The 27,202-nt window shown below is 59.3% G+C and overlaps 1 protein-coding gene and 1 long non-coding RNA gene across 4 annotated transcripts; one reads left to right on the forward strand and one right to left on the reverse strand.

Moving 5' to 3' along the window:
• Positions 1-970: 970 nt before the first annotated feature.
• Positions 971-25,450, reverse strand: DAZAP1 (DAZ associated protein 1). Of its 3 annotated transcripts, none has more exons than XM_072721985.1 (12): positions 25,250-25,450; positions 17,626-17,666; positions 16,811-16,977; positions 16,451-16,516; positions 14,521-14,628; positions 13,218-13,266; positions 9,822-9,904; positions 6,692-6,845; positions 5,313-5,342; positions 5,048-5,188; positions 3,933-4,109; positions 971-1,926 (listed from the first exon to the last, which is right to left on the reverse strand). In XM_072721985.1, the coding sequence occupies exons 1-12, from the start codon at positions 25,276-25,278 to the stop codon at positions 1,754-1,756; spliced, it is 1,218 nt and encodes a 405-aa protein (XP_072578086.1). In that variant the 5' UTR covers positions 25,279-25,450; the 3' UTR covers positions 971-1,753. The 3 variants fall into 3 exon arrangements, with proteins under 3 accessions (XP_072578086.1, XP_072578085.1, XP_025875105.1); XM_072721984.1 differs by having other exon boundaries at positions 14,521-14,631; positions 25,250-25,449; XM_026019320.2 differs by lacking the exon at positions 25,250-25,450 and adding an exon at positions 24,325-24,896 and having other exon boundaries at positions 14,521-14,631.
• LOC112935563 (uncharacterized) lies at positions 5,185-8,744 on the forward strand. The gene is made up of 2 exons (XR_003238183.2): positions 5,185-6,290; positions 7,099-8,744. It is a non-coding gene; the product is annotated as an uncharacterized lncRNA (long non-coding RNA).
• Positions 25,451-27,202: the final 1,752 nt, after the last annotated feature.

The following is a 27,202-nucleotide window of genomic DNA, read 5'->3' on the forward strand; positions in this document are numbered from 1 at the left end:
GTCCTCCCCAGAGGCAGACCCTGGGCTGCTGCTGGTGAGAACCCAGGAGGGGCCACGGGCCGGGGAGGGGGTGTTGCTGAAAGCACAAAAAGGCTAGAGCGGGTCTCCCTGGGGCCCCAGGGGGGGGTGACCAGCCCTGCCCACACCTGGGTTTTGGGACTTCTGAGCCCAGAACCATCAGAGCGTCAGTGTGAGCGGTTTAAGCCCTAAGTTAGGGCGCCTGGGTGGTCAGTGGTTGAGCATCTGCCTTTGGCTCAGGCCGTTGATCTGAGTCCTGGGATCGAATCCTGCAACAGGTTCCCTGCTCACGGGAAGCGTGCCACTTCCCTCTGCGTCCCTGTCGCTCATGAATAAATTCTTAAAAAGAAAAAAAAAAGCCCTAAGTTGGTGGCAGTTTGTGACCGCAGCCTTCAGGCCCCCATACAGTAGAACAAGGGAGGATTCACCCACTTGGTTCCTCGCTGAGTCCAGCCTCCCCTGGACCCAGGAGTCCTCCCGCACTTGCAGAGCCAGACCCCGTGTGTTGGGCAGGGGGGTGGCCACCGTGGGACGCTGCAGCTCAATCCCACCCCACGTCCCTGGCCGCAGGGTTCCTCCCTCCTGCCTCACCGGGGGTCCCCACCAAGTGCCCTTGAGGTGGCCAGCTTCAGCTGGGGGCTGCCCCCTACCGGCCCTCAACGTGCTGTCCTGGCGCCCACACCATCCGCGTGAACAGCCCGGTTTGCGGCAAGGTGAGTGGTCTGGGCGAGTCCTGGCCAGACCCCCAGATCCGCGCGGACCGGAGCTGCAGCTCCCACGGGGCCCCGGCCCTGGGCCACCTTACACTCACATCGGCTGCAATTTCCAGGACGCAGGCGCCCCGAGGCAGGGCCCTGGGCTCCCCGCTGGCTCTTCCAGGCTGGGGTGGGGGTCGGGGGGGGGGGGGGGACGCATAGCCGAGCAGGGAGGGAATAAAAGGACACAACGTGGGTTTCTAATCCAAACGCACTTCTCTTTATTCAAACCAGAGTCAAACTGGTCAGTGGGGACGCCCTGAAACCACGTGCGCGGGAGAGCGGCTGACGAGGCCCCGTCCCTGCTGCCGGGGCGGACGCGGGGCGGCGCCGGCAGAGGCTGGGCGGGCACGGCCCCCACAGCGCACCTGCACACAGAGCCGGGCAGGTCAGTCGACAAAAGCAAGGAATAAACAAAAAAACAAAACACGCTCAGTAGACTTCTGTAAGCTCCCAGAGTTTCTGGACCAACGAGCCCCAACCCTCAAAGCCAGGCGTGAGGCACCGAAAACGCCCCTCACTGCCACCAGTGCCGACGGAAACCCCGCTTTAAATTAAAAAATAAGCCAGTATACATCGTAGAAAATTTCTCTTAAAAATCTCACAATTTGTAAATGTATATTTTTTTCTTTAACATAAAAGTTTACAATATACGGTAAAACAAAAGGCTCAGGAAAATAATTTCAAAAAAAAAAAAAAGAAGAAAAAAGAAACCTGAAGTTTTGAATTAAAGCTGAAGACATTTTTTTTTAAACCCTGTTGTTGAACCAGTGACTTTTTTTTATTGTGCTGATGGGTTAGAGAAAGAAATATATTTAAAAACTTCAGTCCAGACACCCACAGCCGCCTCCAAAAGCCTCTTGCCCCCCCTCCCCCCACCGTCGAGTCGCTATTTTTCTGCCAAGTTTGTGATTGTCACGAGTTCACAAGTTCTAAATCCTGGGTCTCGGCCGCCCCGACGTCCGCAAGGCGCCGGCCAGCTAGCGTCGGTACGGGTGGAATCCTTGCACGTTGTGGTTCTGACCTCGTCCAAAGCCACTGCCGCCGGCGGGGGGGCCCCCCGAGCCTGGCACCGAGGGGCCCCCGTAGGAGGGGGGCTGCTGGCTGGGGTCTGAGAAGCCCTGTCCGAAGCCAGCCAAGTCCTGTCCGTAACCTGTAGGGAGAGAGCCCAGTCAGCCGGGGCGGACGGCAGCTGCGCGCGGAGGCCAAGGAGGGGTCACGCCCGCACAGCCCATCCTCGTCCCCGCAGGACCCCGACCGCCAGCTCCGCGCAGAAGGAAAAGCAGCTCAGAGACCTATAGGACCCCGCGGTCTGCCCCCTCTGTCCTCGGCCTCGCCTCCCCACCCGCTGCCAAGGATGTGGGGCTGGGCCCTGGCGGCACAGGAGCCACTGGACGCCCTTGAGCTTGGGGAGCCAAGGGCACCTGGCCTGGCTCGGTGGCCCGAGGGTTCCAGGAAGTTTACGTTTGAGTGGAATGCATGGGAGACTCAGACACAGTGCCCAGAATTTAAGAAAATGTCCGACTAGCGCCAGGCCTCCCTCCCGGATGACCGCCAGACCCCAGACGGTCCTCTCTGCAGAGCTGACCCAACCTGGCAGCTTCCATAAAACCGACGGCTGCGGGGAAAGACTGCGTGCCCGACGCCAGGGGTCAGCCACTCCCGGCGCCATGCCTGCAGAGGCTGCCTGGGTTGGGCAGGTCCCTCCTCCAAACAGGACCTAGACCCTGCACTGCTGACCTCAAAAGGCACGGGAGGCGCCTCTGGAAAGGGAACAGCACCAGACTGCACGCCTGGGATGAAGGCGTGTCCCTGGGCCCCTGGATCCCCAAGAGGGTGCACGAAAGCACGGGGGAACTATGTCTGCTGCCCTGCAGAAGCAGAGCTCCTGGGGCCATGGGGTTGTGGCCAGTCGAGATCCTCGCCCCAGCAAGGGCCCCGTCCCAAGGGCACCACCAGGTCCACCCCCGCCCAGGATGGCAGAGGAGGCGGTGTCCGTTGCCCAGGTGCAGGCAGAGTGGGGATTGTGGATGAGGAGGTGCCACCTACCTAGGCCACATCACTGCTCAGCCTGACCATAAGAGTGTAAACAAAGTATGGGCCCGAAGCCTGACGGGTCTTGAGAATAGGTACCCAGGCCTGGCAAGAGACGAGACCAGGGTGACTACCCCAGGGCAGCCTCAGCAGAGGGGCGGGGCGACGCTGGCGGTCAGCACACCCCCACCCAGGGCTAGGGCTGCTCACGCACGCCAGACACCTGTGCTGACCACCCATGCACTCAGCGACCGCTGCCTGGCACGGTGCCAAGGGGGGTAAGACTGTACGATGCCGGGCGGCTGGGAGCAGCTGGCCAGGGATGGCATTCGAGGGCAAAAACAGCTTCAACGTGCAGACACTGCAGTCTGAGCAATGAGGGAACAGCAGAGCCCCAGGTGAGGAAGGTGGGCTGAAGCCGCGGCTCCCACAGGAGCCCGAGGAGCCCGGGCGACAGGCAGCCCCACCTGCCTGGCCCAGCAGAGGCGGCGGGAGACCCTGAGCTGGGGGCCTGCTTGACCCAGGACAACGGGCCCAACCCTGTCCTCACATGGCTCCTCCCACACAGGCCACAGGACGCCACCCTACAGGGACCAGGCTCAGAAGCACCTACTCCATGACCAGCCCCGAGTGAAGCACAGGGGAACACCCAAGCCAGTGCCTGCCGCACGCCAGAGCCATGGACCCACGTGGCCCGCAGGTGCCAGCCCTGCACTCTGCACTCACGAGAAAATAAGACAACCGAGGAACAGGGCCTGTCGGGGTGCCCAAGAAGCCCTTGCGCCATCCTCCTAGGGGCCCCGTCACAGCTTCCAGTTCCCAAACCCACAGGCCCCAGCACGCCTGCTGCACAACCGATGCTCTTCTAAGACTAACTCCCTAGCAAAAACCCAAGAAACCAAAATCCTGCTTTTCATTTTACTTGACCCTCTCCAACAAGCCCCTGCATTGCAGGCCTCCCACCACACACACACACACACACACACACACGCGCACACACGCGCACGCACGCACGCACACACACACACACACACACACACACACGCGCGCGTGCCGGTGGGGAAGGCAGGAGATGGTGGCGCCGGGTCCTGGGCCCCAGGCCGCGCCTACAGGTCTCCAACTCACCGTACTGACTATAGGGGAAGTCTGGCTGGGCCGTTGGAGGCTTGCTCATGTCTGGGGCAGCCTGAGACGGAGGCGGAGGGAAGGCCAGAGGTGCTGCCCCTGGAGTAGCAGGTGGAGGAGGGACCCCTGGGGGGGCAAACTGATCCGGTGGTGGTGGTGGAGGCCCGTAGCCAAAGCCTGCAAACAAACAGGAGAAAAAGACACAGACACCACGCACGACCCTGGCCCAGCCCAGCAGAAGCTGTCCGCACCATCCCCTGCTGAAACCCACCAAGCTCCAGGCCTGGGGTGTCCCTCAGGGCGGGCTGGGGGTGGCCTGCCGTACCCCAACAGCAAGGGTCAAGACAGGAGCTGCCCGGGCATACTCTTGAAAACCACGAAACCCGACTAGCAAACAGCAGTCTGTGCTTCAGGCAGACAGAACTACGGCAGCAAGCCTTCCACGAGGACGGGGGGTCGTGCCCATCCACTGGGGCCCGGGGCTCCACGCACCCTGTTTCTATCCACCTGTCTTCTTGTTGGAAATCAAACTGGACGTGGTCCAGCCCAGGGAGGGGCACACCTTTGCCCTGAGCGGCCACACGGTCGTCACGTGGCCTGCTGCAGGCAAGGCCTCTGTAGCTGGGAGCCTGGCAACGTGACTGACCCAAGTCGGGGCGCACTCCGACAGCACAACAGAGCCGGACGCCCAAGCACTTCAGAGAGAGACCGTGGGCCGGTCAGTGCGGGCCGCGTGGCACGTGGAAACCGCAGCCGCCAGCCACGGTGGATGAGGATGAGGCGAGGGCTCCCCCTCGCTGCCGCAGACCCACACACCAGGAAGACCGCGCTCCCCCACCGAGGCCGAGCACGGCACCTCGCAGGCGAGCTGGAGGGCACGCCGAGGGCTGACACTGAAGTTCCCTGCACATGCAAGCCCCTCGCTGTGGAACTACAAGATCGGGTCCGGACGCCCCTGCGACGTGGCCCACTTCCCTCTGAGCAGAGGGAAGCGACTGGCAGCATCCCGGCCACGTCCAGGCGGGGGCCAGGCAGAGGCTGCAAGGATGCCTCTCAGGATGGGATTCAAGGGCCCCAGGCTGCCCCCGCCCGCTCCAGGGGCCCTCATGACTTACTGAACTGTGGGGGGGCACCGTAGCCCTGTGGGAAGCCCTGAGGAGGGGGGAACCCTCCGGGAGGGGTGGACACGATGTAAGAGGTGAATGGTGGGGGCGGTGGGGGAGCTCCTCTTCCTGCAGGGGGCGGTCCATAGCCACCTGGAACACAGGGCGCAGAGGTGAGGGGACAGCGTGTGGCGCACAGGGCCCCCAGCTGCCCAGGCCCACGGTGGGCCCACCCGCTATGAGTCTCTTTCTCAGACACCCGCAAATAAGGACTCACCAATTGCCTGTCCTGCTGGAACCCACATTCCTAAACAGGAAAACAAAGAGGGGGGTTGGTGTCCTGTCAATGTCCCAGACTAGCAGCTGAGCCCACCCCTGACACACACTTGAGAGGCCTGGCGTCCTGCTGCACCGTGGGGACAGGGAGGATGTCCCAGCCCTGAGCAAGGCATCAGAGGGGCTGGTGCTGGATCAGGAACATGGGCATGACCCCCAGAGCTTCTCCGGCACCTGGCTACGGGAGAAGGGCGGCCACCTGCATCCAGCTTCTACAGAGGAAGGCTGCCCAAGACAAGCCTGTCGGTCAGGCGGCCCCGGCTCTTTCATCAGAAAGGGTGAAGGGGGCACCCACAGCTGAGGGGCTCAGATACACAGGTGGGACCTTAGGCTGGCTGCCAGCCAAGTGCTAGTGGGTACCAGGGCATCTGGTCGCAGTAACTGGTTTCTTACGTCTGGATTTTATTTCACGATAAAATATTTTTAAAAAGACAACTCTGCAAGCTTCGGGCGGGGTGGGGTGGGGGTGCCAGGTGCCTCAGGGTGCATGCGGGCTGACCCACCTGGCCTCCCCCTGCCCCTCCCTGGACACCTTCTCTGCATGTGTAAAGGGGGTGGAGGCTACAGATCCTGGCCGGGCGGCCCCCGGGAACCTCAGCCCTTCTGCCAGGCTGCCCACACTGCTGACCCTTCAGAGGCCCTGCTACCCCAGCTGGCATCAGCCCAGAGCCAAGGGAGCAGGAGCAGATCCAGAGGGCGCAAGAGGCAGGACTGCCTCCGTCCAGCTGGACAAAGGTCTGAGTCTCCCTGAAAGCATCTGATCTGAGCCTCGGTGACCAGCTCACCGTCAGGGGCAGTGGCGGCAGGACAGACTCCAAGGTCCACCAGGTCCTCCTGGCCGCCCCCTACGGGCACCGCCCGGCACTGCTGCGGACCTCAGGGGCAGCACCTGGCCCTCCTGCGAAGCACGGCACTTGGGGTGAGGATGCTCGCTGGGGCTCTGCTGGCTACAGTGAGACCCCTCTGCCCAAACCACAGAGGGGGACCTTGACCATGGCCTGAGCATGTCGAGGGTCACTCCACTCCTCAGGGGCCGATAGGGCCCCCAGCACAGAGCCCATGTGCTCGCTCCCAGGAGGAGTGCACAGCTGTGCGTGTCAACCTTGGGTGGGGCTGGACAGGGAGGACCCCCCTGCCTTCACGTACTCCGTCAAGGCCCACGCACCTGCCCAGCCAGCAGCTGTCCCAGCACACTTGTCCCACCTCTGCAGTAAGTCCACAGGAAGGGGCGCACATGGCTGCGGGACCCTGTCCTCCAAGGGGGCCTCCCTTGAGGTGGCTGCCTGGGGGCCCGACCGGTTCTGGGTGCTGGAGCCTTACCTTGAGGGCCGTATCCTTGCTGCCACGTGGGTGGGGGCTGGCCTGCCCAGCCATTGGCGGCATTGGGCACGACACGGCTGCCCCACTGGCTGGCACCTGGCTGTCCTGGTGCTTGGCTTTTGCTGTCTCGCGGCTCGGCTCGCTTAACTTCCACCTAGACAAATGGAGCTCTGGTTTACGGAGATGCCGGGGGTCCTGGACCCCCTTCCCTTCAGACACACCCTCAAATAACTTATGACTACACTTAGCATCTTATTATGACTTAAAACTAAATACTTAACTATAAACCTTATTTAGGCCAGTATTTTTTTCTTTAAAAATTTATAATTTTTTTTTTCTTTCTTTCTTTCTTTTCTTTTTTTTTTCTTTTCTTTTTTTTTTTTTTTGGTTTAAAACATGTTTCTCAGGTACAACAGATGCAACCGTAAGACATGTTAAGCCCTACCCGCTGCAGAGCACGGACTGAAGACCAAGAACCCTGAGATTTGTGACAAGGGTCTTTCAGCCACGGTGAAGTGACAGCTCTCTCCTCCGATGGCCTCGTCATCCCAGGGACACAGAGACCAGGACCAACCGAACAATCACAGCCCTCTTCCTGGGCCTCTCCAGGGCCTCAGCATGGCAGGAGCCGGATGCTCTCCGAGCACCGTGGTGGAGGGACCTCCGCTGGGAGCAGCCAGGCCGACAGCACACAGGACCTTCCCAGAGCCCTCCCGCCCTGCCTGTGCTTTAAGCTCATACCTGAGAAACACAGTTGGTTTACTTAGGTTTTTTATTTAAAATGTCTAATGGAAGATAAAGACTTACCTTCCCCAGGCTAACGCTTAAAGAATCTCAATTAACTCAAAATAATGTCAGAGGGAATGGATGTGATAAAGAGAATCTTACATTACATCTAACAAAAAAAGTAAACAAACATGCAATAAAATGGACATTTGAATCAGTAAGCAATCTTCATACTGTGTTAGGTCAGCAGCCCAGGACCCTTCCTCTTTTAGGTGTTGTCAGGAGCCACAGCATTCGGAGGGGCTGGGCCAGCGGGGGCCAGGCGTGCGGGGGCCCTCCTCACACCAAGCACTGTGGCCCCCAGGAGGCTCCCTCCCTTATGCAGCTTTTAAGATGCGGGCAGATTGACAACTAAAAGATCCCCCGGTGACAGGGCTGCCTCAGCATTTGAGAGTCTTGATTTTTTTTTTTTTTTAATGATAAATTTTAATGAGAAGGAAGAGACTTGGAGTCATCCTTGGGGTCTCACAGTCTGGGGAGCTGAGCATGAGGCATTCAGAACTCCATCAGTTCTGCCCTAAGACCCCTTCCTGTTGGAAAACAAACAGGAAGCGGGACAGAGGCACAGACCCCAGCGTCTTGACGCCCCAAGGACACTCCATGGATAGGAACAAAACCCCGTTAGCTCAAGGCCATGTGACAGCAGGACCAAGGGACCAGTTTCAAAGAAATCAAGTTAATGAGTCTTCACACACTCTCCTTAAGGGAATTTGGTTCCTGCTTACAAAGCAAAGCAGCCCTTGTAAAAAAATTTTTTTTTTAACCCTCTTCCTATTAGAACATGGATGCAGCCACTGACACTCCAGTTTTGATTAGAAGTGGGACCCAAGCGTTTATGGAGGCGAAGCCCCACTGAGGAACCGAGGGGCTGCTGTGGCCTGCCCACCAGTGAAGGTGGCAACGGGAACGGGGCAAGGCCGGGGTTGCTGCCAGGAGCCAGGCTCCCACACATGTACACCTTACTTTAGAAGTCGAGCCCCACACCGAGAAGCCACCTCAGTCTCCGCTCTGTGCTCCGTGCAGACCAGACTCAGACACCGATGCATCCTACAAAACCCGGCCGGGGTGGCCGCCTGGAGGTGGGAGCAGATCCGTGCGCTTAGCCGCCTTTCTGCCCCTAAAGCAGGACTAGGCTTCCTCCAAGTTCTAAATGTCACAGTACCTTAAAATATGGAACGTGGACTCCTTTGAACTTGTGTTCATAACTGGCATGCATCCTTGAAATCTGTATGCTAATTTTAAACTAAAAGCTTCAATGAACGTCGGAGCGAGATTTGTGTCTGTTGCTTAGTCAGGTTCAAATGGAATTAATTATGCCTGCAACAGAACCTCAGCCACCTCTTCGTAAAAATAGCTCCACGCGCTGCTGTTTATCAACTTCCCGGGAGCGGGCTGCGGGCTGGGCGGGAGCGCTGGGAGGCAGCAAACGCGTGCTGCCCGCGTGCTGCCTTCGTTCCTCCCCCACATCCTAACAGACAGATCCAGCCGCGGTCTCTAAGAGGGCTGGGCATGTGGGAAGGAACTTGGGAATCCTGGCTGCGTGGTACCCACAGGGGCTGCTAGGGTGTGCACAGGTTTTAGAAGGACAGAGACAGGAATCCCACAAAAATGGGGACCCAGAGCCTCTTGCTAAGTCTAAGAGACCCCACACTGCAGAATCTCTACCAGTGATTTGTTTGAGCGAACTCCCCAAGAGCTCCGGGGGCCCAGTAAAATGAGAAGCAGGGGCCCCATTCTGAGCCAGCCCACCTCCGTGGCAGCAACACAGTATGAAGATGAAACCAGAGGTCACTTGACTGCATGGAGTTAAGTACTATCGAGAGCATGTGGTTGGGACCGGAGTTCCACAGTAAGTGACCCAATTAAAAAAAACCAATCCTTCAGGATGTTTATGTCTCTTTTAGTTTGACTCGGAACCTGTTGTCAAAGGTCCGCTGCGCACCCAGCAGGGGGTGGCAGGAGGCAATTGGAAAGCAGGACAGACATCTGAAGGAGTGGTCACAGAAACCAAGCCTGAGGCAACCTGCGATTTCACTGGAGGCCAGCCCAGGAGCCCCCCCGCCCCCCTAAAGACGGCGCCCCTCGGCCAGGGGGCCACTCCCCCCCGCCCCAGCTGATCCAGAGTGAGCGGCTCCGGGAGCAGAGCGGGCGAGCTGGGCACCGCCGCGCTGCAGGCAGATCCCCCGGGCGAGATGGGCCCCTTGCTTTGCAGGAGCAGGCCCGAGCCCACACGGCTAATCGCCCCGGCCCTCTTGCTACTCAGAGATTTTCTTTTCCAGTGAAATCCCTAAGTTGCTTAAGACTTGGTTTGGTCTTAAGGTAAAATAAAACTACAACTACACACTTTTTTGCCCATGATGTCGTGAAAATGCATGTTGACAGCCTGGTCCACTGATTGTTCGTCCTCGAAAGTAATAAATCCAAAACCTAGCCAACGACGAAGAGTGAATCAAGGTAGCAGGGCGTTGTGACACAAAACAGGATGATGAACAGTATCAGGGCCGGGCCGAGGGGTCGCCCAAGGGTTTCAGGGAAGCGGAGTGTGTGAGGCTACAGGGCGGGCCCCGAGCCGGCAATGCAGGCGGGGTTCCAAGTGGAGACACGGTGGGAACCACCAAGGGCTGGCCTCACGGAGTGGCAGCCCGGACAGCAGAAGGGCAAGGGCCTGGCCCACCAGCAGGCCCAGTGCGCCCAGTGTGGAGGGGACCGCGGAGCACCCCTGCAAGCAGGGGGGGCGGGCCGCGAGCTCCACCTCTGGCGAGTGTGTGCCGTGGGTGCGCTTCTGCTTTTCTGAAACCCAAGATTCTCCCCCTCGGCTTGCAATTTGCTTTGCAACTAGTGCTGACAGCAGCCATATATTGTTCTAGCGCGTTAAACAGAAGTACGGTCTCTACACAGTTAGTGCCTCGCTAAGCTTATCCAACGCTGTTGGGTAAGCCCAAGGAGTCCTGTCAAAGTAACATACGTATGTATACAGGTATCTATCTGTACGTATCTACATAAATAAAATACACAAAGATACAGGCCACAACGGGTTCCAGCAGGTCAAACTCTGCTGTCAGCAGCAAGAGCAAGAGGCACCATGTCATCAAAAAGAGAATTTCAAAGGGAAAAAAAATTTAGCATTTCCCAAACACAAGAAAGTGGCAGTATAAACGAAGTTTGGTTGGTCTGGGTGAGTGTGACCGCCCCGCTAATGTGGCATGTCTGGTCCTCAGTCGGCTGCACTGCCTCCCCCGGGGCCCATCTGTTCTGAGCACAAAGGGACGCGTGCGGCAGACAGCTGCCAGAAGACCCCGAAGAACAAAAGCCGGGTGAGCGGAAGGGCTGAAAGCCTGGACCGGCTGAAGAAGGGGATGGGGTGCGGAGGCTGGGGTGGGGAGGGGAGGGGACAGAGCTACAGAGCATCACAGCCGATGCCAAGAGCCCGAGTCAAGCCTGCGCCCGACAGGGCCTTTAAGGGCCGCAGAGTCGGAGCGGGCAGAGAGGAGGCCTCTCAAGCTGACGGGAGAGGGTTGCTGAGGCTGCAGGTGCTGGGCCATGTGGGAAGACTGCAGGCAAAACCTTGGTGGAGGATGGAACGGGGCGGGGGAGGGCAGCTCAGAAACTTGGAGAGGAAAGACTAGCAGGGAGGGAACACCTGGGACTCAGGAGGCTTCTGATGTGTCTCTGCACACGCGTGTGCACGAGCGTGACTATGCACACACTCACACAAGATTCTGCACACGGCGTGCAAGAAGGAGCGGAATCATGGCTGCAGAACGATGACGGCAAGACACACAGAAGGAAACAGAAGCTAGAGCGGGGAGTCACCGGAGAGGAAGGTGTGAGGCGAGCAAAGGCAGCTGCTAGGGTGAGGGGAGAGGGGACAATGGGCGAGGTCAGGGTGTCACTGTCCCCAGTGAGACACATGCAGAACCCTTAGGACAGACAGGGACAGGGACACTGCCTTAGATTGTCCAAGAAGGAGAAGGGAGGTAGAGCCCTGGAAAAGACCTGGGAAGGGGAGAAAGCAGGATGAGCTCTCTGGGACACTCCGTTAGCCCACCAGGGGCTCCTGCCGTCGCTCCCGCCCTCTGCTGGCCTCGAGCTCACAGGGACTCTCCAAGCCTGATGTGGAGGACAGTGTGAGCCCCCACAGGAACATGGGCCCCAAGGCCAAGCCCGAAGTGCTCTCCCCGCCAGCTCCTCCTGCCTGTACCCCCCCAGCCCACGGCGGCTCAGCGTGTTCCCCAGGCCCAGGGCGAGGCCTGGGGGTAGAGGGGGGGGCGACTGGGGTCAGGAATCTAAGAGCAGCCCTCAGGATTTCCCGTGTCCTGAAGTTTCACAAGACCGGAGGCAAATGGTGGAACACAGTATGGGTGATGAACAGCATGTTAAAAAGTTAACATTTTTTCAAAGTGCAGGAGGGTCTGCAACCACAGGGCTCGCGTGGTCCGTTATAGCGCAAGAGGCGGTGAGTCTTGGGTAAGGAGCCCCGGGGCGGGGCGTCTAGGGATGCATCTGTCAAGAGGCGACATCACCACTGAGGAAGCGGACAGAAACACACTGAAACTTCGTTTACACCCCACTGGAGCAAAGCCCGTTCCCTCCTCTGACTGCGGGACTGGCCTGTACCTGTGTGATATAATTTAGCACCTGGAGAAGAGAAATCTAAAGAGATATCGTTAATCACAAACAATTCACAGAGAGAAAAGGAAAAACAACTTACTTAACGTTACTGTACTTTACTATGAGACACTTAAGTACGTCACTAAGCATGTATGTCTACGTTAAAGTTAAGCTAAGACTTAACAGCTTAATCGACATGAAGTGAGGATACGTCACTTATCATGGAAGAAGAGAAGGATGGAAGTTCAAATGGCAAACTATTCTCCAGCATGGCGGGCGCATGCTGCGGCGGCGCCGGCTCTGTGCTAGGGGGGCCTCGGACAGGGCTGGGGCAGGGGCTGCGCGGCGCCCGCGGGCAGGGCAGCTCCCACGGCTGGCCCACAAGCGGTGGATGAACCAAAACAGACGGGCAGGCACAAACAGCGGCAGCCACAAAAAAAAAAAAAAAAAAAAAAAGAAAAAAAAGAAAAAGAAAAAGAAAAAAAAAAAAAGAAAAAGGAGAAGAAAAAAAAGAAAAAAGAAAAAAAAGAAAAGAATATTTTAAAAGGGGGGGGGGGGGGCACGGCAATCAGGTGCCCACTGTCCCAGCCTCACAAACCAATTTGGGCGTGCGAGCGTGGGCAGCTCATGGAACCTCACAGGGACGCGCTGAGGCGGCTCCTCACCCTCCTCCCACTGCCCCATGGTCTTAGGGGAACAAGAAACAAGAAAAACAGGAAAAAAGCATGGGATGGATAAAGGAAAGTCCACGTTCAAGCCGAGCTGGGGCAGACCTAGCCTGATGCCATGGAATGAGACCTGCCTGGGCAGGGACTCCAAGCAGGACGCGCCCCTCAATGACAAGTGCAGCACTGGAAAAAAGCACCCATCTTTCAGTACACGTTGGAAAACAGAGACCATATTGAAGTTCACGTCAAGTCGTAAAAACTTCAAAAGAATGAGCCAAAAAAACAGTGTGACGTCTGACCTTGGGAAGCAGACAGGTTGTGCTGCACAGGAAGGGCCTATGTTTTAATCATGTCTCCAAATCATCCTTCTCTGAGGCAATACTCGCTACCACCACCACCTAATTGTGAAATAGTTTGCCATCTGAAGGGGGAAAGTCAAGGACAAACTCCATCTCTTTTACCTCGAGGCCTCTGTTTCTCTGCGTCGTAGATCATGACCACTTCTGTGACCTGCAAGAGAGATGGCTGTTCGAGAACCTGGGTGCCACGAGCACATCTGGCTACCACAAAACTCCCGAGGCAAATGACAGCTTGGGAATGTCTTCCTCAGAGAAGTCCTGAGGCAAAAGGCTGACTTTATGGGGCTTGATGCCTGACACTCACACCTGAAGTAGGCCACGGGAAGTGCTTGCTGCCTCTGCCTCGAGTGTTCACGGGAGCCATCTGGACACTCGAGGCCCCAGCCCCACGCTCTAGCTGGGGAGGTGAGACCTGGGAGGACCATAGCACACCCTTCCGCTCAGATAAAAACCAAGGCTGGGCTGCTGGAGCTCTGGGGCTCAGCCGCACGCTTCAACAGCGTCCCGCTGGCCAGCACTCAGCCTGGCACTCCCTGACAGGTGTCCACCCAGCCAGCACCCCTCTTTCCCGGGCCCCTTGCTCACTGAGCACACACCATCATGTGCTCTGGCGCTCTTAACTCTTGGCCCAGGCCCTCGGCACACTCAGGCACCCTCTGACAAACAGGCGATAGTGAGGGCAACAAGGCTGTCCCACCAACAGGGTGTATGACCCAGTGAGAGCCTGGGGTGACCCCGTGCCTTTGCGCAGATGACTGGGACGGCCCCCCACATGCGCTTACTCGCCAGCCCCTGTCTTCTCTTCTGTCTGCCCTACTAGAACTCAGCTTCCAAATGAACCCAAGTAACGTTAAACCCCCGTAAGATTCTAAAAGATTTCAGCCTCTTCCGTAAACAACACCAGCCTTGGAAGAAACTCGGCTGTCACTGAGGAAACACCGAGCAGGTGACGAGTCAAAAAAATCTCACGGCACCTAGCCAGGGACTGAGTCCCCGGCAGCATGGAGGCCAGTGTGAGCTGCTGGAGCAGGGCAGCACAGGTCCAGGCCGGCCCCCTCCCAGGCGGTGGGGTCTATACTGCTCCTGTGAGGACCTGGCCTAGAACATTCCCTCCCGTGACAAGAGGCAGCAGGCGGGCTCCCACAGTCAAGCCAAACCCTGCTTCTCCCTAACACTATCTAGCGCTTTACACTCTGGCGCTTACAACAATCAGAAGGGCCTTCCAGGAGATCAGCCTGGCGAGCCTTCGACTGCCTGGAAAAGCAGTAAATCCTCTCCTGGGCTCTGGCTTGCTTTGGGGGAGGCACAGGCCTGGAGGAGGGACCTTCCAGGCTTAACGTCCACAGACATCTGGCTCCACCGCTCCCGCCCTGACCCGCCGTGCTCTGGTGCAGGGACAACTCACCACTCCGAATTTCTTGAAGTATTCCCTGAGCTCTGTCTCACCACAATTGTGAGGAATCCCACCGACAAATATCTTATTTGATTTACTGTTATCGCTCCTGGGTCCTTTCTGCTGTTTTAAGAAGGAAAAAATGGTTAGTCCATGTGGGGCACCCTGACAACACTCCCCACGGTATGTGACGTGCTCTGCATTGGTTTTAAGACCCAGCTAAAAGCCAGACCAAAACACTCCAAAAACCCACTAAAGAGAACCATAGTCAGCAAACCATCCTAAGTCTTTCATTTTCCTACAGAGTCCCAAGACCCCAGGGATCCAGCACCGGACGCACAGGCACGTGCACAGAGCACGTGGCAGGTCCTAGTCTACCTATCCTGGAGAGCAGCTATCGAAGAGAAAGCTCTACGATCTCAAAGGACGGACTCTGGGAGGGCAGGGTGGCCAGCACGATGAAAAACCAGAGTTTTTCCAGGTTTTCACCGGGTAGAAAAATAGGACTATGGGGCATTCCGGTAACTGGGCAGCCACACGCCTTACGTGATCCCACCCTCTGTGGGAGGGTCGCACCACTTGGGGGAAAACGTTTGCCGGAGGGAGATGGAAGACCAGCACCTCGGCTCCTGCTCCTGGGACGCTGCCTCCTCCCCACACCTTGTCCTTCCTGTCCAAGGGGCTCCGCAGCTACATCATCCCAACTGCTCTGGACAGATGCCACTGAACTCTGGGGGCGGGCGAGGGTCTCACAGGTACACACCGGGGTCAAACTCCACCAAGAGGTGCAGGTTACTCTACATGCCTGTGCCATCTCCGTAAAACTGCTAAGAGACTAAAGGACGTGAGCAACCACATGGAACATCAATGCGGCTGGGATTCCAGTCTGAAGAGAAGGGCTACGAAAGCCACCTGTGAAATGACCCCAGAGCTGCAAGTGCACCAGTCTGGACACAGGTGGTGCTGGGAGCCACTGCCGACACTTCCGCTGGGGGTGGGCATGTGGGAGGACATGTGTTTAGGAGACGCATGCTCCAGAATTTAGGAGTGACAGATATACAGAGAAGGGATATACATAACTAAGAAAATATTAACAATCGACGAATCTAAGCCATGCGTTTAGGTTTTTGATGTACTGCTCTTCTGATTTTTCTGTAAAGTTCCCCCAAAAGTTCCCAATAGAAAACTGGGAAAATAAAAACTGTATTAAGGGTCTGAAGCCCCTGTCGACCAGAAGCAAACGGATCCTCCTAGAAATGCAGGTTCTCAGGCCCGGGTTCAGATACGCCAATCGGACATCTGGCCTACCTCCAGCCCAGCTCTGACCAGGCCCTTCTGCTAGGACAAATGCATACTGGATAATGGTCTCCTCGGAGACCTTCTGTGTTGGGGAGGGGGGGGATGGGTTATAGTGGACAGAGGACGGGTCTGCTCCAACTGGCCAAGCAACAGAGGACACACACAGCTCACAGAGAATCCCTAAAGAGCCACCACACTGGTGGATTCTGAACCAGTAGTTTGAACAAGCAGCAACTGGGCTCTCAGACATAGCCAAGGGGGCCCCTGCCTATGAGCTGCAGCACCTGGACAGGAGTGGCCAGCAAGCAGCAATGTTGGGGGAGCAGGGGCAGAGGGTGCTAGGACACTGGGCTCCCCTCGGGCAGGCTGGCAGCCTCTGGTGAGGAGAAAATGGAACTCCTGATCACAAACAGGTGTGCAAGATCTTTTCCTTCTTTTCAAGGTAGAATACTCTTGGCTAAAACGTAAAAAACAGATACCACTGGTAAGTCTGAGCGATCCTCAGCAGCTCAAACACCAAAGCAGAAGACCTCTGTTATCTGAACGGTGATGAACAAAACCATCAGATCAAAGGCACATACTTCCTTCCTGCTGCGGCTGTGGCACACGTGGACAGGCAGCCCCACCCAGCCCAGCCCCTTACCCATCCTTCCTTCGGCCGTGTCCTCTCTGGTTGCATCCCTCGAGGTGTGCATGGCTTTGGGTCGATCTGCAGAAGTTTCAAATGAGTCTGTTGTGAATATGAAACTATTTTCCCTAGAAAAGGTGTCAGCACAGCAAACAAGCACATGACCCCAACACAGTACACCCCAAATCCATGTTCTACTCCAACATCCAGCCTAAGTCCAGAGCTGCAACCCTTAATGTCAACCCCCTAAAACGTTCCCTAACATGAACATACGTCAAGGACCAGCAGCAGTGGCAACCTGAAGAAGCAACAAGTGGCAGGGACAGGAGGGACAAGAGGGACAGGAGGAAGTGGACCCCAGGGAAGGACACTCACGTTTCGGCCGTCTAGTGTGTGTGGTCTGCTGGCCAGCACCGTCCCCACACAATTTGGGTCTTTAAATTTGACAAACCCAAAGCCTCGAGACTGGTTGGTGGTTTTATCTTTCATGATCACACAGTCTACGACTTCTCCATACTGGGAAAAGTAGCTGCGTAGAGTCTCTGCTCAGAGATTGGGACAAGAACACAAACACACACACCGGCGTGTTAAAGCTCTGTACACAGCTGGTGTGTAAAGCACACAGGCACACATGCTCCTAGGCCTTCAGCATGACCTGGAAATTGTGGAACCAGCAACCTTTAAACTGGCTAATCAACTGACTGGGCGGGGGTGGGGGGTGGAAGATGGTCAAGGACATGAGGGAGACCCCTGGGGAAGGACGGGGAATTCCAGACACAGACACATTATGTCTTCACATGAATTAGAAAGGGTGCAAGTGACAACGGCAGCGGCCAAAAGCGTTCCGAAAAGAAGTCTGAGGGAATGCGAGGTGACCTCTGGGAATGCCAGCTACCACCAGCTCCTTCCTGCTGGAGGCCGAGTTCAGTGACTGCACCAGCAAGCCTTCACGCTCCACAGCCCAACAGTCTCCTGCCTACATCCCTCTCCCAACCCTGGTGAGACCCCAAGACAACTCCCACTCAAGCACCCCTCAACCCCAGAATTCAAAACCAGTAAGTAAATCAAAAATTAAAGAAAACAAACAAAAACCCCAAGGCAATAACGAGAGATGAATTCACACAACTTGAAGACCAAGGTCACAGGCCTGCCTGCAGCTCCTGGCACGCAGGCCGGTCCCCACCACCTACCTTGGGTGGTGCTCCAGTCCAGACCGCCCACGAAGAGCTTCCTGCAATTCAACAAGAAAATACTGAGGGTCAAGACAGTTCTTGCCTTAAAGATGCCAGCCGTCCGCCCCATCCTCAGGCGGGAACCCACAAGAAGCTGGTGCAGACATGCGGACTCGTGTCGAGGTCCCAGCAATGACACATGTCCCCCTCAGCCAGGGCCCGCCTCGATAGCTACAGACACCAAAACCGACACCAAGACTTGCCAAGATGGTGGAGAGTGTTACAACGTGGAAGTGAAGACGACACGTCCAGAGCCACCCACACGTGCTTGCCGAGCCTGACAATGAGACCCTGAGAAAGGACCGATGGAGCCCTCGAACCCCAGGGGCTTTGGGGTGGAGTCGTGGCGCACACTTCCTCAGCGCTCTGGCAAACACTTGGGGGTTTAGCCACAATGTCTGAGAGCACAGGCAGCAAACCAGAACGTGGGGGGGCAGGGGGCCCAGGACAGAGCCTCGGGTACCTTCCACGTGGCCACGAGTAGGTGGAGCCCCGCCCACATCTCCCACCTCGGGGCAGACACACCAGAAGGTGAAGGTGCCCCACTGGTGCCCTCGGGCCGACCCGCCTCTCCTCCGCACAGCACACCCCCAGGATGGTTCCAGCACCGAGGGCCTCCTACTTCCCCCTGCCCCGGGGAGGGGCTCCCCACCAACAGGCCGCAGGGCGGTGCCCACCTTTCCTGCCGCCCCTGGGCTGGCGAGGCCTGGAGCGCACTGAGCGAGGGAGCAGGTCCACAGACCGGCCTGGGGGGGGCGGGGGGGCTATCCCAGCCTTACGGGCCAAGCTCCCTCGCATCTCCGACGTACACGGCTCCTCAGCCATCACGGAGGCCTCCCCCAACCGGGAAGGTGGGGATGGCAGAGAAGGCAGGAAAGAGGCTTTAGCTGCAGCAGTGGCAGCGCTCAGTCCCGCCTGCCTCCCTGGGGAGAGGGGACAGGGCCACCATTACTCGTAGAGGTCTTCAGATGCCAATACGTGGCCAAGGCTCAGTCCCCATCGGAGACTGAGGGTCCCGCAGTCCCCCTGCCTGCAGCCGACCACACCATGCTCAGCTCGAAGACAAGACCCCCACGAGGCTGATGGCAATCCCGCCGAGCAACCAAGAGAACTGCCAGACGGGGTGCCCTGTCCTCCGCCCGGGGACAGACCCCTTAGAGGCAGCCAGCGCACCTGTCACCCCTGCTCCATCCAGGGGCTCAAGCTCCCGTGAGCCAGCCCCTGACAAAACGGGCCCCAGGACTGTCAGGGGCTTGTTCCCACCCCAACCTCTCCTCTGAGGAGGGGCGATGTGACTATAGCGCGTGAGAAACAATCGCCCCCCACAGGTACCCACCGCCATCCTGTAAGCGGCCGCCGCCAGGCCCCCACGGACGGGCCCTGCGCACGGGCCGGCCCGGCGCATCTGGCGGAGGCCGCGCTTACAGCACCGCAGAAGGGAGCTCTGTGAGGGCAAGTCCCATGAACATGCTGATCAAGCAGCAAGGGAGGCTGACTTTTAGGCCTCATTAACTTAAACTCGTGTCTCCTACGCACCCCTTTCAGAATCAGGCCAGGCTTCCTCCTGCCTCCAGACAACCCCAGGGGAGTGGGGCTCCTCGGCCACGTAGGGCGCTGCCTGGAGCAAGCGGACTCAGGCCCCGCCCTGCCCTCACGGGGCCTGGCACCCGGCAGGGGCGCAGAGCGGCAGATGACCGGAGGCCCCAAGGCTGGCTGGCACCGCAGAGGAGCTGCGTGTTTGCCCACTCCTTCGACACGGGAACGAACAAGGCTTCGCTGTGGAAAAGCGAATTCATGCAAGAAAGAGAGATCTCCAGCGTTCTCAAAAAACAAGACCTAATTCACGGAGACAAATACGAGCCTCTATGCGGTGTGCATCCAACCAAAACAGTAAGGTCGCACACAGGTATCCTTCCAAGCAACCCAATCCTCCAGCACCCACCCACCTACGGAGGAAGGAACTCGTCTGACCAGTCCAGGTTCCAGCACTCATTTAAATTTCAAAATCTGGCATTAAGGAGAAAAGACCAGAAACACCATCATCCACACAACTGACAGCCCCAATCCTGCCCCATGGGTTGGGGGCTGAAAGGGTATCAACGCTCCGCCCTCGTTTTATCGTTGTGCTGCACTGATTGCAGAGAATGTTCTTCTCGGAAAACAGAACACACGCAAGCATCCACACAAAGGGTCGTGGGGCTGCCGCTCACTGGTTGATACTTCCCACGAGCCACACATGGCGTAGGGGAGGGGGCACACACAGACGGGGCCAGACGCCAGCGCTGGTGAGGCTGGCTGAGATAGTATCTAGGAACTCTGGTCACTACTTCGCCACGTTCCACGAGTCTGACGCCCTGTGGTCCTAGGCTACGAGAGGTTTCCATTAAGAAGAAACGCCAGGATCTGCTTCCCCGGCCCTAAGCTGAGATGCACAGCAAGGGACACCTTCGTGGGCCACACCCGTTCCTCGGGGAGGAGAGCCCCGGCCTCCGGGCAGTCCCATGAGCCTCTCTAGGCAGTGCCTCGTGAGGTTTACCTGTCTGCATGTCCTCTCCTCCTGCGCCAACGGCATACCTTCCCCGGTCCACCCATAGAAGGAGCCAAAAGGTTCCGAAGGTCCTAGGAGGGCCCCCCGACGGACCCCAGGGCAAAGGCCCAACCTCTGAGCCCCAGAGACTACAGGGCCGTAAGCAGGACTGGCCAGAAACAGCTCCAGAGCTGCCCAGGCAGCACAACTATCACCAGTCAACACAGACGTATGTGCACGCCTGGCACAGTGTGGGGCTGCTCACCCTGCCAGCTGCCCAGGGGCGGCCCAGACACACGCACTGGGCGCTGATGGGTGCTCTCATACGGGACTTCGCAGATTAAGGGGACAGCTGACTTTGTGTTTCCTTCTCCAGCCTTTCTCTGCTCTTACGGGTGCAGGACTCATGACTCAGCTAAAGCTGAGTCAGGGCCCCCCCCAGTCCCTGATCCCCACAATCCATCGAGGGGGACCTCCTGGCTCCATCAGGCCCTCCCAGGTGAACCAGAGTCAGGTTCCTGAGGGGGAACAGGTGTTACCACGACCAGGGGGGCCCAGGAGAGGTGGCTCCCAGGACCTGCACCTCAACACCAGGTGCTGGTGACCTCCCCTCGGTAAGGGAATCTGCAGAAGTGACCTGGACACCAAGCTCTGGGTAACGCTCCCCCTCCCCCACCTGCTGAGATTGAAACCTGCACTGGAGGACTGCGCCGCTCTTGCTCTGTGTACTTTAGGGCAGCCACAAGGTATTCATGCCAGAAAATAAACCTCCAGTGGCTTCCCCTGGCCCAGGCCAAGCGCTGCAGGCTCGCCTGGAGAGGTGGCCACCAGTGCGGACGCAGCGGGGCAGAGCCTGGCTCTGAGGGCAAGGAACAAAGGGCCTGGGACCAATCACATTTGTTCAGCAAACGGCCCTTTCTGTTTAAAGAGCACACAATGCAGAGCCTCTGTTTGCCCCTTCCTGCCCCTCCAGGGAGGTCACCCGGGGACCTTGTCTTCCTAAGCAGGTCTTCATTTCCCTGCAGGGAAGGAAGCAGCCCCAGGAGCCAGGGAGCCAGCCCGCTTCGGGGCCCTTACGCGGCAACACACACAAGATCCTGGGACGCAGCTGCTGCCCATGTGGACCCTGCCCTCTGGCAGCTCAGGCTTCGCTCTGGCCAGACCACTACCGGGGTCGACCGACACAGGCAGAAGAAAACCCCATGATGTCCCAGTGCCTGACGTTAACTCCCGACACCCAAAGCCTCCTACCGTGAGCTCCTCCACCAGCCCGCCCCCAGACAGGACCCCTGTCCCCCACCACTCCCTAGGAGCAGGCAAGAGCCTCAATCAAACAGCTGACTGCTGGCTGAAGACATTACTCATAGCTCAGAGAGGGACACCGTGCCACGCTACAGTCACCCTGTGAACACAGGACACCTTCTCAAAGGTGGTGGAATGTACACGTTTGGGCCTGGCCCTCATCCCTGCCATTCCCTACCGGGACTGTTCTGGCTCACCAGGAGCCCGGGACTCTCAGCTCTGGCTCCTCCTAGGGGTGACCTTGGGCAAGTCTCCTGCCCTGCTAAGCCTCAGTCTGTCCTGCAGAGAGAAGGGTTTGACTTGGGGCATGAAGTTCCAGCCCAGCTCCCAGCAGGTGCTCTAGGAAGGGTATCAGCAGTGAGCTACCCGGGGTGAGTTTCCTCAAGTGGGGAGGGCACATCACCTGGTCCAGGTGCTCGACCCGCTGCCAACGTTGAGAACAGAAGGAAGTCAACCAGCGTGCCTCCCAGCACCATGGTCAACTTTACAGGTGTCAAACTAGCTCCCGCTACAGCAAACAAATCCTAAACCACAGGTGCAAGTGGCAGGGACACCTTGGGAACCAGGCCAAAAAGAGGAGATGTTCCCAAACAGGTGTCTCATCTGGGGTGGTCCTAGCCCCAGAGGGTTCTGGGCGGTATCCGGGGACATCTGTGATTTTCACAACTGGGGGTGCTCCTGGCACCAAGTGGATGGGGCCCAGAAATGCTGCTCAGCCTCCACAGGGCCCAGGACTCCCCCAAGTGTCAGCACTGCTGGGGACACTGCCCCCAAACACCTCCAAAACACAAAAGAGAAGCATCTCTACCTTCTACCTCCAGAGTTCACCACTGTCTACCCTGCAAAAGATGGCCTCTTCCCCAACCAGGACCTCTCTGAACCTAACAGTCGGGACCTCTCCCGCCTCGGGGCCGCTCAGTGAAGACACGCGTTTAACAAGTGTCCACTCCTCCAGGCCTAGGCCTCTGGCCTCGCCCTGTCGGCACTTGGGGGGCTGCGGGGCTGCTGGGATAGGTGGGGTCACCTGCCTCCCATGCTTCGGGCTCCGGCAGCCTTGGACTCCTGCTGCCTCCCCGCACCTCCTCTCAGAGTGACCTGAAAGCTGCTTCACCTTGTCTCCGCGGAGTTCCTCCTCTCCCCAGGACTCTCCCCTGGAGGGTGTCCAGTTGGCCCTGCCTTCCCAGCAGAACATGTGCCAGATGATATCTTCCTCAGACCTTTCTCCAGTTCCACAACACAAGCCGGCTGCCCCAGAGGTGGGTGGAACAAAACGCCTCTGTCCTAAAGGGAACCAGCCCTCCTCCAGCACTTGTGAGCACTGACAAGATGCCAGGTGCCCTCAGAGGCCTAGGAGCCCGGGGGGGCCTGGATCTCTGTAAGGCTCATGCTGGCACCAGCTCCGAGTCGGAATCCAGAGACCCTTCTTGAAGTCAACTTTCTCATGTTATGGCATGTTATGGCAGGGAAAGAGGACGCTGCCCTCAGCAAAGCGAGCGCCTGTCCCCCTGGTTGCTGGCTCTGAAGGGAGCATATCAGCCCATCACACATCTGCTACGTGGGGCCACACGTGGCACTGCCGCTCCTATCATCCCTCTGCTCTCAAGACCCAACCCTCCCTCTGCTCTGGCTGATTGGGACAATCAGGACTATGAAAACACTAACTAAAACCACTGGTCTCAGCCACCTTCCCCTCCCGCCAGACCTCAAGGGGACCTCTGAGCTGGCTCGGGTACAGCCAACACTTGGTGAAGCTCTTCCTTTGAAAGCTCCCAACTCAGAAGCAGATACGTGCACTGGATCGGGCCCCACGCATCCACACGCTTCCTGAGGCCTTACGTCTTGTACCCATACATGCAGTTTCCTCTTAGGTATAGGGGAGCAGCCCTTCTCGCCTGTCAAGCCCTCCCTCGGGAGCTACTTGGACCAAGCTGACCAAAGACCAGAGCCCCAAGCAAAGGAGACTGAAGATGAAGATGCGTGTCATCAGAGATCATTCAGACCGGCCGCATCCTGCTAACATCTGCCTGCACCTGGATCTGAGCACAGCGCTCACTCCCACGTGGTAACCACCCCAAAGTAGGCAACTGCGGTCCGATCACAGGAAACTGCAAGAGGGCCCTTCGACCGGGAGCCCAGCGGAGTCAACCATCTGTACGAGGACAGCCACTGGGCCCTGGACTCCCACGCCAATAACAGAAACAAGGATCCTATTTAAATCGGAAATTGGTCAATATTTTTAGCACCAGATTCCTACCCACAAAGCAACGAAAGGTTTCCGGGACACCTGTCATTTACAACTTTAAAACTCAAGTGATCTGGGTGAATGGGCAAGAGCCGGGAGGGGAACGTGGCCAGGCAGGGTGCCTAAGCCCAGTCCTCCTACTGGCTCCTCGGCACCCCCGAGCTGGCACTGCAGACCAGGCTCAGATCCCTGCGGCACACCTCAGGGGCCTCCAGGCGCCCTTCCCTCCCGACCTTTGTCTGCTCTCCTTGCCCAGGCCTGAAGACCCCTGCCCCTTAGCGCGGCAAGGCAGGACGGGAGCAGGGGATGGTGCGGGCCTGGCCCCGCTTCTGGACCACTCTCTCCCTACACCCCGGTTTCCCGTCAGAAGTGCTGCAACTTTTCGGCTGCGTAACACAAAGAACACGCTGCCTGCCAGTGCTAGGCTCGCTCTGCAGAGCACACCCGGCTGGGAGTGACGGGTCCTCCTCCCAGTCGCGGTCGGGGTGCGGCGTGGGGACCCAGAGCCCACAAAACGCATTTTGTGTCCACAGGTGGAGCGGGAGGCCCGGGGGAGGCCAGTCATCCCCGGCAAACAATGACTTACCAAAGCAGGCGCTTCAGCAGACACAGGGCGTCCCTGCAAAGCTCAAGGCACTGACGAGGATGCACAAGGCCACGGACACCCGCCCCGCGCCCCGCAGAAAAGGCTAACCCTGAACGCCACCCTGAGAGGGGGCCGCTCCCGGCCGAGAACTAGACCAGAGCCTCAACTAGGGCAGAGACGGGCTTCCCGGCTCCTCCGGGACCGCCGGCTCGGTCCGGGGCTCCCTCCGCGGGCAACGAGGCTATAATTAAGGAGGGGAACTGGGGAGCTCAAGGCCGACCCGCCTCCTAATGGCCGGTCGAGGAGAACGCGGGGGAAGCGGCCTTCCTTCTCCATCCTCGGGTGCCTCCGGGGGGCTCCGCGGCAGACCCCGGCCGGCGGTGCGGGCCCGACCCGGGCGCCCCACGTGACCTGCCCGCGGGCGCCCGGTCCGCGAGCCTCCCCCGTCCCCGCGCCCCGGGAGGGGCCGAGCGGGAGCCGGGCCGCCGCCGCCGCCGCCGGAACAAGTTGCGCGGCCGCACTCCGGCGTCCCGGGGCCACGTGCGCCGCCCGCCAAGTTGCTGCGCGGGCCGGGGAGCCCCGGGAAGCCGCCCCCCCGCGGGAGCCCCGGCGCCCAGGCGGCAGCAGGCCCGCGCGGGGACCCCGCACACACCCGGGCGCGGGCGGCTGCACGCCGCGGACCCCAGGCTCGCGGCTCCCGGGCGCGGCGGCGGCGGCGGCGGCGGCGGGGCCCCCGGACCCCCCCGGCCGGGCGCCCGCCCCCGCCCCCCTCGGCCGCCCGGCCCGGAAGCGGCGGGACGCGCACTCCCGCCCCCCGCTCGCCGCCCGAGACCCCAGGCCCGGCCCGAGCGCGGCCCGCCGGCGTGACCTTGACGGGGCCGGGGCGGCGTCTGGGCGGCGGCGGCGCAGGCCGGCGCGTCCTCACCCGATCTCGTCGGCGCCCGAGTTGTTCATGGCGGCGGCGCTCGGCGTCCCGGGCCCCCTGGCTCGCTCCCGCCTCCGGAAGGTCACCGGCCCCGGCGCCCTCCGCACAGCCGCGGCCCGGATCTGCGCAACGGCGGCGGCCGCGCTGCCTCCTCCCCTCAGCGCCAACGGTCACCGCGCGCCCCCGCGCCCGCGCCGCCGCCCTGCGCACGCCCGGGCGCGCTCCCGCACGGGGCCTCCGGGGGCGGGGCCAGGGGTGCGCCCGCCGGACTGCGTGCCTGCGTGCGTGCCTGCGTGCGTGCCTGCGTGCGTGCCTGCGTGCGGCGGCCCCGGCCTTGCTCCTCCGCAGCTACCGGCGGCGCCGCAGAGCGCGCTGGGAAGTGGAGTCCCGGGCGCCGGCCCTGCCTGGGGAGAGGAGCGCGGGGGGTTGGACCACGTGCGTGCGTGCGTGCGTGCGTGCGTGCGCGCTCGCGCTCGGGCCCTCCGAGCTAGGCACCGCGGGGCGCAGGCGCGGTCGGGCTTCCTTGTTTGGGCTCAGGTCGGAAGTGGCGCGCGGGGTCAACGGCGAGCGGAGGCCACGCCCCGCGCAGGGTCACGCGGGGCGGCCGGGCCCGTGGGGTTGGTCGCGCGGGCGGCGGCGGCGGCGGAGACGCCCGGGAGGCGCCGCCAGATCCAGGGGCCGGAAGGTGCGGAGGACCCAGGTCGCGGGCACACGGCGCGAGACAAGCCCCAGGTCCTAGCGGGCGGGCGGGCGTCCGCGGCAGCGACAGCAACAGCGACAGCCGACCTGGGCGGACGGGCGGCGCGACGTGGCGCAGTGAAAACACCCGCGCGGGGAGCAGGGGTGGCGGCAGGTGGCGCGGAGCTCAGCGCCCCGCGTCGCACGTGGGCCCGGGTCGCGGGGGATGTGACACGACCCACACGCCCGGCCCTTGGCATCTGATAAATACACCACGAAGCACCGCATGAAGCCCGCAGGATGTGGTCAAACGGAGGAAGTCGGGCACAAACGGCTTAGAATAATGTTCAAAAAAAATAATGGCCCTGGGGCGCCCGGCTGGCCTGGTCAGAACATGCGCCTCTTGATGTCAGGGCCGTGAGTTCAAGCTCCACTTGGGCGTCCCGCCTGCATTGCAAGATCCGTTAAAATACAGACACCCCCCCCCCCCTCCGTAAGATAAGTCTGTACCTGCCACTGGGACACACATTTCCTGGTGTTTTGTTACATTTACTACTTACCTGTTTAAAAACTGAAAGCAGGCAGTTGATTCTCTCCTTCCTAACTCACAACCTCCCGCCCCAGAGCAAATGCTGTGACAAGAGGGTATGTGGACACTTCGGAATTGAGTCCTAAGGTGAGATGAGCATACCCGATGCACAAAGTATGGGTTTGGCCTCTTTTTTATTGTTGTAAAATACACGTAGACTTTAGCATAGTCACTACCTCTAGGCGCCCAGCACGGCAGCCTGGAGCATACTCACCCCGCTGTGCGCCCACCCCACAGTCCGTGTGCAGAACCTGCCATCTCGGGACACCTGGGGGGCTCAGTGGTTGAGCATCTGCCTCTGGCTCAGGGCGTGACGCCAGGGTCCTGGGATCGAGTCCCACATCGGGGTCCCCGCAGGGAGCCTGCTTCTCCCTCTGCCTGTGTCTCTGCATCTCTCATAAATAAATAAATTAAATTAAAAAAAAAAAACTTCCATCTCCCCACACGGAGACCCTGTCCCCAGGAACCACTGACCCCCCTGCCTCCCGCCCCGCCCCCCCACCAGCTCCCACCAGCTCCCACCACCCATGTCTCTGTGGACCAGCCTCCTCTGGGGACCTCCTGGGAGTGGGGTCCTGCAGGAGGCGTCCTTCTGGGTCTGGGGTCCGTCCACATGGGGGCAAGTGTCAGGGTCCCTTCCTTTTTAAGGATGAGTAATATTCCATTGTGTGCAGTCACAGGAAAGG

The sequence above is a fragment of the Vulpes vulpes genome, chromosome 9 (genome assembly GCF_048418805.1).
Source record: "Vulpes vulpes isolate BD-2025 chromosome 9, VulVul3, whole genome shotgun sequence".
In the NCBI taxonomy this organism is placed as follows: Eukaryota; Metazoa; Chordata; class Mammalia; order Carnivora; family Canidae; genus Vulpes; species Vulpes vulpes.